The sequence below is a fragment of the Phoca vitulina genome, unplaced genomic scaffold, assembly GCF_004348235.1.
Source record: "Phoca vitulina isolate PV1807 unplaced genomic scaffold, GSC_HSeal_1.0 scaffold2, whole genome shotgun sequence".
Lineage (NCBI taxonomy): Eukaryota > Metazoa > Chordata > Mammalia > Carnivora > Phocidae > Phoca > Phoca vitulina.
The window spans coordinates 37,755,061-37,769,785 of NW_022589705.1; the positions used below are offsets into that span (position 1 = coordinate 37,755,061).

General features: G+C 38.9%; 1 protein-coding gene across 4 annotated transcripts in view; it reads left to right on the forward strand.

Moving 5' to 3' along the window:
• Positions 1–859: 859 nt before the first annotated feature.
• Positions 860–14,725, forward strand: part of USP33 (ubiquitin specific peptidase 33) — a 58,243-nt gene continuing 44,377 nt past the window's right edge. For 3 of the 4 annotated variants that reach the window (XM_032425545.1, XM_032425551.1, XM_032425569.1), the window contains exons 1-2: positions 860–1,084; positions 4,819–5,049. In XM_032425545.1, coding sequence (XP_032281436.1) covers positions 4,975–5,049 — 75 coding nt within the window. In that variant the 5' untranslated portion in view covers positions 860–1,084; positions 4,819–4,974. The remainder of the gene's footprint in view (positions 1,085–4,818; positions 5,050–14,725) is intronic. The other variant, XM_032425560.1, reaches the window with a different exon arrangement.

Sequence of the window (14,725 nt, forward strand, 5' to 3'; positions counted from 1 at the left end):
TGTCAATTCCTATATAGCTAGCAAAGGTTCATTTTTTTCCACTTTTATCATAAAAATAGAAGTAGAAGCTCCCATATTTTCTACTTGATTCTGATGGAGATTGATCATTTTGCATAGTACTTGGCTACATGCTCCCATTTTGGAAACTATAAAGTTAGAGATAATCAGATAGATTGAAACTGGCAATTTTAACAATAATTTTCATTAACTGTTTTTATTGTTTGCGTAGTAATCAATTGAACAAATTTTAAGTTAGAAGACCTTAGAAAGTCTTGGGGCTGCATGAATAGGTCCGATCACCTTGGACCTATTAGAAGGTATGTCTCTTTCAGCGCTCTAGGCACTAAGCAGATGCTAAGGTTTCAATAAATATTTCATTTGATCTTGATTTTGGCCTAGGGGAAAACAGGAGAGATGAATTTCTGCTTTGCAGATGTGGAAAAGGAAAATAAATTATTTTCAGAGAATCTAAGCCCTAAGAAGTTGGGAGAAGAAAGAGGAGAGAAAACAGCGTTGAGTTATGTTGTCTAATATTTCTTTGCATAAGGTCGGAAACCTGAGGCCCTTCAGTGGCCAGCCTTAATGCAAATTCTCTAATGCATTGAAACAAGACCTGCCAAAGGTCGTATAGTGTGAATGTAGAAGAGGGGGAGAACATGTGTAAAAATGACAAGAGCCCGAAGCCTAAAACTGCTCTGCAAGTACTCCGTCCCAGCAGCAGAGCCACTCTGCAAGTCCCAGGGGTTAGGACACACCACGGTCTCTGCACCTGGGCCCATCCACCGCGGCCACGCCCCACGGGTGGGGCGGGTTGTCTCGGCAGCTCCGCCCCTTCCCGCCCTCCCGCGACGCCCCAGACGCCTGCGGCGTCCGCGGAGACACCGGAAGGAGCTGCGGTTGCTGCGGGAAGTGGCTGGTGCGGGCGGCGGGTACCCCGCGGGCAGCGCTGCGGAGCCATTTCGCGGCCCTCCTGACGCGACGCCACCCCTCTCCGAATCCCGGGGAGTGAAAGAGGATTTTGCGGAGGTGCGGCCGCAGGCCACCGTTGGCCGCGCTGGCGGGGTCCGCGGGGAAGGCCGTGGAGGTGAGCGCGGCGCTCCTGGGAGGGGCGCGGGGCTGAAGGGCGCTTCGCCTGCCGCCAGGAGCCGGTCTCGGTTCTCGCTCCCGCGCTCTGGGGCTGCAGCCGCTGCAGTGGCCTCTTTTTCTTAGTCTGTGGTGTTGGTGGGCGCGCGGGGGAGATGAAGGCCTAGGTCTCTGTGCTCTGCGTTACAGTAATGATCTGGTGGCCGCCACGGCGGGGATCGGCGAAGGACGCAAGTCAGTTGCAGATTTGAGGAAGGGTCCCCCAGGGGGCGCTCCCCTGGGAAGCGGGAGGCTGGAGGGGTGAAGCGAATCCCTGAGAGGGGCCCCGCTCCTTTCCACGGTGTCCCATCCGATTTGCCAGCCCCCCATGGTGGGCGCAGACGATTGAAAGCCCCGCAGCGCGCTGGATCCTAGGTCTTGGTTTCGCTTTGTAGCGCAATTTGAGGTGATCGGACCTATTCATGCAGCCCCAAAGCCCCGTTATTCATTGTTATTAACGGGAAAATCCTAGGTGTCATCGTCCCTGGAATTTTTCTCCGACCAATATTTGATCCATGTTGTTTCAGAGGTTATTCCGTACAGTCTGTCCATCTGCAGCTTTTGTTTGTGTCGAATTTTCATAGTGTGTAGTTTTCCAGACCTTTAGTCATATATATTTACCAAGTACAAAATGTTCTTCATTTGAATGTTTACAGGGTGCAAGTTGAACTATTGTTTGAGAATCTTCTAGGTGTTTTGCACTCAACTTAAATATTTTAGGGTTTACATTCTCTTATAATTAGTGTTAGGCCTGGAAAATTGGGCCAGAGGGTAAAATCCTAGCAGGAGCATGCATAGGCTCTAAACTGAGGATGAATTTTACTACAGGGATCTCTAGACGTCTTGCTTAATAGATATTTAGAATTATATAATTTTTCTTTTTTTTAATTTTTCTTTTTTTTTTTAAGATTTTATTTATTAATTTGAGACACACAGATACAGACAGAAAGAGAGAGCATGAGCAGGGGGAGAGGCAGACAGAGAGGGAGAAGCAGGCTCCCCGCTGAGCCAGGAGCCCGATGTGGGGCTTGATCCCAGGACTCTGGGGTCATGACCTAAGCTGAAGGCAGACGCTTAACCATCTGAGCCACCCAGGCGCCCCTAGAATTATATAATTTTTAAAGTTTAATTACATTGTTTTTTCTTTAAGAAAAATCTGTTTAAAAAATAACGAGGCTGTCTTCGATCCATTTCTAGTTGAGGGGATTTTATCATTTGGGAAGGTCTGATCAAATCAGATAATAAGCTATTTGACTTGAACCTAATACAAATATTGTTAATGAATTAATATTAATATAAATACGGGAAAAAGTAGGAATCTTATTGATAGATGATGCTAGTTTTATAAAAGGGAGTAGTAATAGTTATATTATGTTGGTAGGTTTGTGTTATTTCATTTACTTTGGTAGGATTGGAAGAAAAGGATTATACGAAAAATATTCCAGGAATAAAGTATTTGACCTGCTGTATGCAAGAGGGATAGTCTACTTAAGATTACATCTTATTTTTGATCTCGTTTATTGCCAACTTTCACTTTTTGTCTTTCATAAACTACCAATAACCAAATAACAGTGCAGTTTAATGGCATTAGATTGTAGTAGTTTATTTTAAATATTTGAAATTCTGAGTTAAGGAGATAATTTTTAATTTTTATGTATTGCTGTTAGAATTTTCAATGACCTTTCACATGTGCAATCTTAGTTGAACCTCATGCCAAGTCTCTAAATTAGGAATGCCAAGAAGTAAAGTCTTTTCCCATGACAGAAGCATTTCAAAATTGTGTAAGGGTCAGAATTTCCTTAAAGCCTGAAATAATCTTGCTGAAGTAACCTTTGATAAAAATTGGAATTCAGATAGATATTAAAGCACTGTGAATTATAAAATAAGACTGTGGACTCTGCAAGAGCATAAAGTACAGAAATGATGAAAGATTTATGGTGAGAAATTTGAAATATGGTATCTTTTTAAAAGTAATAAGTAACAGCTTTTTTTTTAAAGTTTTAATTATTTAAGTAATCTCTACACCGAACAGGGGGCTTGAATTCACAACCCCCAGATGAAGAGTGATATGCTTCTCCAACTGAGCCAGACAGTGCCCCAGTAACAGTTCCTTCTTTAGTATAGTTTTTAAACTTTTTTTTTCAAGTCTGCATGTGATGGCAAGAGCATTTTGATAAATAGGATAGCTCCAAAGATTCCAAGATAAGTACAGTGGTATAATCATCTATAAAAAGGAGCATGAATTTTGTATAGTATATATATGTATAGTATATATATTAAGAGAACTTTTATTTTTATTATGTTTTTAAAGTGAGCTCTATGCCCATCGTGGGGCTTGAACTCATGACTCTGAGATAGAGTCCCATGTTCTACTGACTGAACCAGCCAGGTGCTCTGAGAACTAATATTTTAAAAATTGTGCGTGTATCAAAATAGTTATCTTAGAAGGCTAAGTAAGTAAATATCTGTGAGTTTACCAGGGAAAGCCCTTTGGAAAATAAAAATAATGAAACGTTGTTTCTGCCTTCAAAGAAGTATAGTCAAACTTCTGGTCAAGTAGGGTAGTTTTTTTTTTTTTTCCCACTACTACTGTAAGTGTCTTATGAGTATTATAACCAGGAATTTAGGTGAGGGAGACATTACTTGTTATTGAGTCTTGGTAGAGATGGTATTTGAGATGAGTGAGCTTTGAAAGGTTTTCAACAGGGGAATATTGTAGGACATTTCTAAAATAAAAAGATAATTGGGTTCCTGAAAAGATACGAGTTATATTTAAGAAAGGATTGGTAGAACAATTTGTATATGTGCTGCCGAAGCGAGCACAGGATTGGTAGAACAATTGGCTGATAGTAAGTTATGGGTTATGTAAGTTAGTAATAGGAGATGAAAAATACAAATTATGAAAGACTTCATTCATTAAAGGTGTTTGATCAGAAGAGGTATGTATTCCACATGAATGCAGAATGAACTGTAATTGGGAGAAGATTGAGACCAGGAGATTCCTTTGGGCAGCTTTAGGTTGAGCTAGATGTCCGTAGCATTACTTTTGTGGTCCTTGTAGTTTCTCTGAAGTGCTATCTTGAAAGCAGGCCTTTAGATAAAAACATTGGTGCAGGGGCACCTGCTGGCTCAGTTGGTAGAACATGTGAATCTTGATCTTGGGGTCATGAGTTCAAGCCCCATGTTAAGTAGAGCTTACTTAAAAACAAAACAAAACGAAAAGACATGGGTGCAGGTGAGATGCTGGAAGCAGCAGTGAGGGAGTGGGTAAAGATTTAAGGAAGGGAAAAAAGGCCAATGAATGGGATCTGGTGTGTGTGTGGGGGGGTTAATCCTGTGGAGATTTTTGTGGAACTGCCTCAGAATTATCCTATCAAACAAAGGGGAGTTGAGGGAGTTTTTCCACCCACTTCCGGATCTCTTAATAGCTCTAATCATTGAAAATCTTCACCATTGATTGGGTTTACTAGTGCTAACTTTCTCCAGTTACATAAAAAAAGTATTCCTCATACTTAAAGAATCATTATGTCCAAATAATTGGAACACATATATCAAGTCTGCCAACCTTTGTCTTCTGTCTAAAAGCCCATACTTGAATTATTTCACATGGTAGTTAATATTTTGTTTACTGTCTCACTCTGTTTAAAGCACTTTATATGTATTTTTAAATTTTATTTATTTATTTTTTTTTTAAAGATTTATTTATTTGAGAGAGTGTGTGCACAACCATGCTCAAGTCGGGAGGGGAAGACGGAGAGAATCTTCAAGCAGACTCCCTGCTGAGTGCAGAGCCGGAGGCGGCTAGATCTCATGACCCATGAGATGATGACCTGAGCCGAAACCAAGAGTCAGATGCTTAACAGACTGTGCCAGCCAGGTGCCCCAGCACTTTGTATGTGCTTTATACATACTCCAGAACTCCATGAGGTAGATATTTATGGTTATCTCAGTTTTATAGATGAGGGAATTGAGGCACAGAGAAATAACCCTGGTCACAAACCTAGGACATAGGGAAATTGGGTTTGAACCTAAGTAGCCTTGCTCCAGAAACTACTCTTAGCCACAGTGTTGTCTTACAAGATAGTTTCCAAATTATTTATTTTAAAGGATTTCTATGGAAGGTATTCTTATTCTGTAGCTTTTAGTATTCTTTTTTTTTTTTAAAGGATTTTATTTATTCATTCGAGACACAGAGATGGAGAGAGAGAGTACGAGCAGGGGGAGAGGCAGAGGGAGAAGCAGGCTCCCTGCTGAGTCAGGAGCCGGACGTGGGGCTCGATCCCAGGACCCAGGGATCATGACCCGAGCCGAAGGCAGATGCTTAACCATCTGAGCCACCCAGGCGCCCCTGTAGCTTTTAGTATTCTTCATAAATAAAATATTCCAGATATAATCTAGTTTATGAATAAGATAAGACCGATTACTCTTTTTATCCTGAAACCTATTGATAAATTGAGTAAGAATTGCACTCCTGTTCCATGCATCTCCTAGAGTCTGGATTCTAAATACTTGAAACCCTTTTCTTTTTAGTGTCACTTTAGACAGTAGATTCTTTGAACCCTAATATAGGATATGGTATGACCATCTTTGTTAATTTTAGCTCATTTTTCCAAGCGCCTGGGTGGCTCAGTCGTTAAGCATCTGCCTTCGGCTCAGGTCATGATCCCAGGGTCCTGGGATCGAGCCCCGCATCGGGGCTCCCTGCTCGGTGGGAAGCCTGCTTCTCCCTCTCCCACTCCCCCTACTTGTGTTCCTGCTCTTGCTCTCTGTCAAATAAATAAATAAAATCTCTCTCTTTTTTTTTAAAGGTTTTTTATTTATTTATCTGAGGGAGAGAATGGGAGACAGAGAGCATGAGAGGGGGAGGATCAGAGGGAGAAGCAGACTCCCTGCTGAGCAGGGAGTCCAATGCGGAACTCGATCCCGGGACTCCAGGATCATGACCTGAGCCGAAGGCAATTGCTTAACCAACTGAGCCACCCAGGCGCCCCAATAAATAAAATCTTAAAAAAAAAGAAAAACAACCTATTACTGTCAGGGGCACCTGGGTGGCTCAGATGGTTAAGCGTCTGCCTTCGGCTCAGGTCATGATCTCCATGTCCCGGGATGCAGCCCCACTTCAGGCTCTTTGCTCAGCCGGGAGCCTGCTTTTCCCTCTCTCTCTCTGCCTCTCCCTTTGCCTCTCCCTCTGCCTCTCCCCACTACTTGTGCTCTCTATCAAATGAATAAATGAAATTTTAAAAAAAAAGAACTATTATTTTCAGTTTAATTTATTTTTTGTTATTTTTAATTTTAATTTCAGTATATATAGTTAACATATAATGGAATATTAGCTTCAGGCGTACAATGTAGCGATTCAAAATTCTGTACATCACAAGTGTACTCTTTACTCTCCATTACCTATAAAAAAACATTTATAAGTTACATAAAAAAATTTATTTATTTATTTTTTAGGTTTTAGTTTTTGTGTTTTTTTTTTTTTAAGGAAACTCTGCCAACATGGGGCTCAAACTTACGACCCTGAGATCAAGAGTCGCATACTTGGGGTGCCTGGGTGGCTCAGATGGTTAAGCGTCTGCCTTCAGCTTGGGTCATGATCCCAGGGTCCTGGGATTGAGACCCACATCGGGCTCCTGGCTTAGTGGGGAGCCTGCTTCTCACTCTCCCTCTGCCTTTCCCCCTTCTCGTTCTCTCTCTCTCTCTGTATCTCTGTCTCAAATCTTTAAATAAAATCTTTAAAAAAAAAAAAAGTGGCATACTCTTCTGAGCCAGCCAGGCACCCCTAAAAAACTTAATTTTTAAAATTTTATAACTAGATTTTGCAAGCCTGCCTTCTGTGCCTTTATCCAGAGTTTTGTTAAAAATACGAACAGTTCTGCCACCTGCTAGTAAAGACTTTCTGGATTCATATCAATCTTCTCTATGACTATTAAATTATTTACCAGTTTTCCTGACATAAATTTTTTCTCATGGTTGCTTGAATCTGACTCTATAAATAGCTTTACCTTTTAGAATAGATTAGGCAATGGAATGCAGACGGTTTCTCAATATTAAAAGGTTCTTATTAGGTCACCAACTATGTCCTGATGTGTAACAAATATTAATGACACAGGTCCCTTTGCTTTTCCTAAAACTTGAATATGTGCTCTTCTGTTTTTTTGGATGGCAAGGGTAGAATTTTGGGCATGAAAATTGATTGTACTGCCAAGGTATTCCCTCCTTCCCCCTGCTTAAAAGTAATAACTTCAGAAGCAGTTTTGAATCTGCAGATGGGCAATTGAGCTGTACATCATAGAACATGAATTCGTCCAGGAACATTTTTTAGTTGGGGTTATTGCCATCATTATAAGGCTGAGAAAATTTCAAATAAGTCTAGTTAGGGTAGTTAGAGGAAAAGGTTGCGGAAAAGGTTGCCAGATAAAAGATTGTAAAGGTAAGGACAAATTGGGGTCAATTATGAAAAGCCTTAATTTCCATGCAGAGCTTGAATTTTCTTGTGCTCCCTGGTGATTCCCATCCTGTGACCCATAAGCTTCTAAAGGAATCTCAGAGTTTTGTGGGATCTACATCTATATACTTAAAAAAAGGCATTTTCATTTACATTTATTCACTGCCTTTGTGTTGTCTGTCTTTTCTAATGCCTAGTACCTGTCTTCCCTGGGCAAACTGTCAGACCAGAGTGAAAGCATGAATGCCTTCTTTCTTTTGGTATACACTGGAGAAGAAATTGAAGCAGCTTAGAACCTCTGTTGCCTTGTCCTCTTGTGTCTAAATATCCTACTCTCAGTAAATCTTTATCAAAAGAAGGAATAAAAGAATGATTTTATTACCATAGTGAATTAATTGAGTAAAACTAAGTAACTAGAATTTTTTTTTTTTTATAGAATTTTTTTTTTTAATTTATTCATTTGAGACAGAGAGATACAGAGAGAGAGAGAGAGAGAGTAGGAGCAGTGGGGAGAGGCAGAGGGAGAGGGAGAAGCAGACTCCCCGCTGAGCAGGGAGCCTGATGTGGGGCTCGATCCCAGGACCTGGAGATCATGACCTGAGCTGAAGGCAGACGCTTAACGAATGAGCCACCCAGGCACCCCAGGTAACTAGAATATTAAGGGCCTTCTATTTTGATAGTGTTATGTTTAATTGTAAGGAATACTAAATTGCCTTGGTACAAATTATTAGCTTTTGTTTACATGGACTAGTTCTCATTAAATTGTTTAGATACCAAAAGATTAATACCAGACACCAGAAGAGAGAGTACTTAATCTTTCCCCAGTCCCCATTTCTTTGTTCTGAGGCAACAGAGTACATAACCTTCAATGACTATATTTTTATAGGATGTCTACATCCAGATACAGTGTGCTGTAATGCAGGTTTTAAATTTTTACTTTAGTGGTTTCATACAGTACGTATCATTCTGTATCTTCCTTTTTTTCCAATCCAACATTATGTACTTTAGATCTATCTCTGTTGATAAATTATCCATCCATTTAAAGTGGTCAAATTGTTGTGTAGTATTCATTTGTGAATGTGATAAATCATCCATTTCAAGTGGTCAGACTGTTGTGTAGTATTCATTTGTGAATGTACCTTTTATGTATCTGTTCTAATGGTGGACTTAAAACATTCTAAAATCAAAAGCAAGATTAAGATTATCTAAAAAGCAATGAGAAAATTTCCGTTTAATTGGCCAACATTGGTATTTAAAGGAAAATGCATACTAATTAAATACTTTTATTAAGTGAGGAAAAAAAAGAGAATTTAGTACTCATATTTAGGGATTAAGAAAATAAAACCAAAACCAAGTACGACATGGAAATTAAAGATAAAGCTGTAATTAATGGAATTGGCAACAACAGAACAAAAATAGTGGAAAGGATAAATCACAAAGCTGGTTCTCTGCAAAGACCAATGAACTAGATAAACCTTTGTAGAAGAAAATAAAATCAAGTAAAAATGCACAAGATTAGGAACGAGAAAGGAAACATCAAAGACACATGGATATAGGGGAGATTAATGGAATGTTATGCAGTTTTCTTGAGAATATTACATGCATGCTATGATGTAAAGTTGAAAATTGAGAGGGCATGCATGATTTAATAGCAAAATATAAATTAGTAAATTTGATCCAAGAAGTGAAAAACTTGAATTGACCCATTCCCACTAAAGGGTCAGAAGATGATTGAAGATATGTCCTGCAAAGAGGCACCATAGCAGATAATTTCACAGCTGAGTTTCATTTAATTTATAAAGAACATACAATAATAATAATAAATAATAAAACCTTTTCTATGGTATAGAAGATGCAAAGCTACTGAATGTATTCTGTGAAGCACATGTACTTTTATCCCTGATAAAAATGTTACCCAAAAAGGTCAATTTCACTTGCAAAATTTCTAAATACGATATTAACCAATAGAATCTAGATATGAAGCAACAGACTAATAGTACATTTTGACCCATAGGCATACCAATGCAAGGATCATTCGTATCAAATCTGTTAATAGATTATATCAGTGGATGAAATAAGGAATATAGTAAATCATCAGTAGCTGCTGAGAAGACATTTAATAAAGTTCATTAAGGCCAATTCTGGGGTGCCTGGGTGGCGCATTCAGTTGAGCATCTGCCTTCGGCTCAAGTCATGATCCCGGAGTCCCAGGATCGAGCCCCACATCAGGCTCCCTGCTCAGTGGGGAGTCTGCTTCTCCCTCTGCCCCTCCCCCTGCTCCTTGTCTCTCCTCACTCTCTCAAATAAATAAATAAAAATCTTGGCCATTTCTAATTAGGGGCGTCTTGCTGGCTCGGTCAGTAGAACGTATGACTCTTGATCTTGGGGTCGTGAGTTCAAGCCCCATATTGGGCTTAGAACTTACTTTAAAAAAAGAATTCTAATGTAAAAAATCAAAGTAAATTAAGAATAGGAGGAAATTACAGCAAATATCCTAAGTGGCTAGACCATTAAAACAAGGACCCAGAAATGGATGCCCAAAATCACTTTTTCTTTAACATTTTTATATTTAACATTGCCTTAGAGATTCTAGTAAATGCATTAAAACAATAAAGTTAAATAATTAATACTGGAAAACAAGAGGTTAAACTATCGTGTTTTCTAGTATATTCAGAGAATAGCCAAGGAAACTGAAAAGGAATAGTGAATGAGGAATGTCTTACAGTTATTGAAATACTCTACATTCCATGTATTCAGATTAAATATGGTATTGGCATAAGTAGATTAGTGGAACAAAATGAAGGATCCAGAAATATGTGCAAGTGTAGTAAAGGTAAAGATAGTATTACAGTTCAGTAGGTAATGGGTAGATTGTGTAGTAAGTGGTGCTGGTACAACTGTCTGCCCATCTAGAAGAAAATAAAATTGGGTTCCTATCTTAAGATAAACCCCAGATGGATTAAAGCCTTGTTTAACAACTAGTTAAGGTTATTCTACAGCTTTAGCTATATGGACTAGGAAATTTTAAGATTAGAAACTCAAGCTATTATAAGAGACATGTTTGATTTTATAAAAATTAAAGCCTTTAATGATAAAGGATACTGTAAGAAAGTTAGCAGTATTGGTACTAAGATAGACATAAGCTAGTGGAATAGCATAGAGTCCATAAATAACCTTCATATATATGATCAGATGTTTTTTGACAAGAGTGCCAAGACTGTTCAAAGAGGGGAAAGGTCTTTTCAACAAAGGGAATTGGGCAAATTATATACCCACATGCAAACATATGAAGTTGGATGCTTACCTTACACCGCATAGAAAAATTGACTCTAATGGATCAAAGGCCTAAGCATAAGAACTAAAACTCTTAGAAGAAAACATTTGTGACATTGGATTTGGCAGTGATTCCTTGGATATGACAGCAAAAGCACAGGCAACAAAGGTAAATAGATAAATTTGACTATATCACATTAAAAGCGGTGCATCAGAGGGCACAGTCGAGAGTAAAAAGGCAACCTATGGAATGGGTGAAAATATATTGCAAATCATATATCTGATAAGGAGTTAAATACCCAGAACATGTAAAGGACTCCTACAACTCAACAACAAAAAGAAACGAACAACCCAATTAAAAAACGAGTTGAATAGACATTTCTCTAAAGAAGGTATATAAATAAATGGCTAATGAATACATGAAAAGATACTCAACATTACTAATCATTAGGGAAATGCAAATCAAAACCACAGCAAGATCACCTCACACCTATTAGGATAGCTACTATCAAAAAACCAGGAAAAAAAAAAAAAAACCTAGAAAAGTAAGGGTTGGTGAAGATGTGGAGAAATTGGAACCCTTGTGCATTGGACTGGGAATGTAAAATGGTGCAGCCACTATGGCTGCTGGTATATATGTATATGTATAGTATGGTGATTCCTCAAAAATTGAAAAATAGAATTACCATATGATCCAGCAATTTATTTTTCAAAGTTTATTTATTTATTAAATAGTCTCCACATCCAACATGGAACTCAAACTCAGAACCCCAAGATCAAGACTTGCGTGCTCTACCAACTGAATCAGCCAGGCACCCCTGATCCAGCAATTTCACTTCTGGATATCTACCCAAAAGAAGTAAAAGCAAGGATTTGAAGAGATAGTTGTACGGTTGTGTTCATGGCAGCATTATTCACAATAGCCAAAAGGTGAAAGCAACCCAAGTGTCCAGTGATCGATGAATGAATTAACAAAATGTGGTATATATACAAACACAACTGAATGTTATTCAGCCTGGAAAAGGAAGGAAATTCTGACATGCTTACGAAATGGGTGAATCTTTAGGACATTAGGCTAAGTGAAATAATGTCATCACAAAGACATACTGTATAATTCCTCTGAAAAACCTCTTTGGATCCCCAGACTAGTCAAATTCATAGAGATAAAGTAGAATGGTGGTTGCCAGGGGCTGGTGGGAGGTGGAATGGAGAGCTCCTATTTAATGGCTGTGGAGTTTCAGTTTTGCAAGATGAAAAGAGTTCTGGAGATTGGTTGTACAACAATGTGAATGTTGGACAATGTTGGTTGAACAACAGTGTGAATGTTGTATAATGTTGCTGAACTGTACACTTAGAAATGGCTAAGATGATAAATTTGTGTATTTCATCAAAATTAAAAACTTAATAAACAAATAGTTTGAAAAAATATTTGCAGTGCAGAAATTCTTTTTTTTTTTTTTAAGATTTTGTTTATTTACCTGACAGAGACAGCAAGAGAGGGAACACAAGCAGGGGGAGTGGGAGAGGGAGAAGCAGGCTTCCCGCGGGGCAGGGAGCCCAATGCAGGGCTCGATCCCAGCACCTGGAATCATGACCTGAGCCGAAGGCAGACGCTTAACAACTGCGCCACCCAGGCACCCCTGCAGTGTAGAAATTCTATTTGAATCCAGAAGACAAAAAAAAAAAAAACCTTCAAAGTAGTAGTTAATAAAAGAGCAAATCTATGAGGCCATAGAACTTATGAAAAGACACTCAAACTCACTGGTTGTCAAGTAATGCAAATTAAAGTACTGGTGAAATCTAACAATGTGCCTATTAAATGGCAAAAGTAAAAAAACAGTGATGTTTATTGCTAGTAGAGAAAATGGCGTTGCTGTGCAGAAAATGGCTTTACTAGTGGAAATGTAAGTTGTATAATTTTTGAAATGTAATCTTGCAAAATCTGATTTTACAAACTGGCCTGTATTAAGATTATATAGATTTTTTTTAAGATTTTGTTTTTTTAAGTAATCTTTACACCTAACTTGGGGCTCAAACTCAGAATCCCGAGATCAAGAGTCACACATTCTGCCGACTGAACCAGCCAAGCATCCCAAGATCATATGGGTATTTTTAATGGCAGAATATGGAAACAGAGAGTATTCATCTATAGAAGAATTAATTGAATAATTTATGCAGGGCATGCATCATGACATATGTGTATCCAAGAAAAAGTTGAGAGAGAGGGATGTCTGTATTATTGGCCAAAAAAGGCCATATAGGTCTCTCTTTCTGTATTTGATTATATGAGCATGAAAAAAAATATTGAAGCATATATGTAGGTTTTACAGTGCAGGTAAGCTGGTAATAAGTTGTTCCAGCATTTTTATTTTATTTATTTTAAAGATTTTTTATTTATTAGAGAGCGAGAGAGCATGCAGGACAGGACATGAGTCGGGGTAGAGGGGTGGAGGGAGAGGGAGAAGCAGACTCCCTACTGAGCAGGGAGCCTAAAGCAGGCACCATCCCAGGACCCTGGGATCATGACCTGAGCCCAAGGCAGATGCTTAACTGACTAAGCCATCCAGGTGCCCCTCTTTCAGCATTTTTGTAAGAGGTCTTTATTTTGCCTTTTTTTGAAAGCTGTCTTCCTAGGTATGGAATTCTAGGTTGACAGTGATCTTTCAGTACTGTACAGATGTTGCTCCACTGTCTTCTGGCTTGCATTGTTTCCAGCGTACATTATTGGCCTTTCTTGGGTACTTTGAAGATGTTCTTTTTATTACTGGTTTTAAGCAACTTGTTGGTTGGTTGGTTGGTTTTTAGCCACACCTAGCCTGCAAGGCAGCCCCATGGAGGGTGCTGTGGGGAAGCCAGTGGCCTGCACTGCCCCCCTTAAGCAACTTGTTTTTAATGTGCCATGGTGTAATTTGTTCCTGTGTCTTGTGCTTTGAGTTCGTTGTGTTGCTTTAATTTGTAGGATTTTATTTTTCATCAAATTTGGACTTTTGCACCCAGCTGAGTGATACTCTAATTTTCTCAGTCTTTTTTTTGTATTTCAATTTGCAGTATAGTTTTTCTTTAAAATGTGTATCCTTGGGGCACCTGGGTGGCTCAGTCAGTAGAGTGTCCAACTCTTGATTTCAGCTCAGGTATTGATCTTAGGGTTGTGAGTTCAAGCCCTGTGTTGGGCTCTAGCTGGGACTGGAGCCTACTTTAAAAATAAATAAAAAATAAAATGTGTATCCTTTATCCTGTCATCTGTATTATCTCTGGATCTCTTTTTTTCCTTGCTGTGGATCTGATTTTTCTTCTTTGTATATCTTGTAATTTTTTTGAATTATAAAAGATTTTATAACTGAATGATGACAAAATATGATACAGTATAGAGCAACATAAATATGGTTACTGCCCCATGGACATCTTCATAGCACAGGGGTATTTCAAGAGAGTGGGCTTAAGACAGCAGATGGGTGCCCTGAAAACTAGGGCAGGTGGACAGGAGAGGTACATTTGTGCTGGATAAGATTATTTCTCAATACTTTTTATTTTTTTTAAAGTTAAATTCAATTAATATGTAATGTGTTATTGGTTTCAGAGGTAGAGTTCAGTGATTCACCAGTCTTATATAATACCCAGTGCTCATTACATCACATGCCCTCCTTAATGTCCATTATCCAGTTACTCCAACCCCCCACCCCCTCCCCTCCAGCTACCCTCAGTTTGTTTCCTACAATTAAGAGTCTCTTATGGTTTGTCTCCCTCTCTGATTTCGTCTTGTTTTATTTTTTCCTCTCTTCCCCTATGATCCTCTGCCTTGTTTCTTAAATTCCCATATCAGTGAGATCATATAATTGTCTTTCTCTGATTGACTTATTTCGCTTAGCATAATACCCTCTAGTT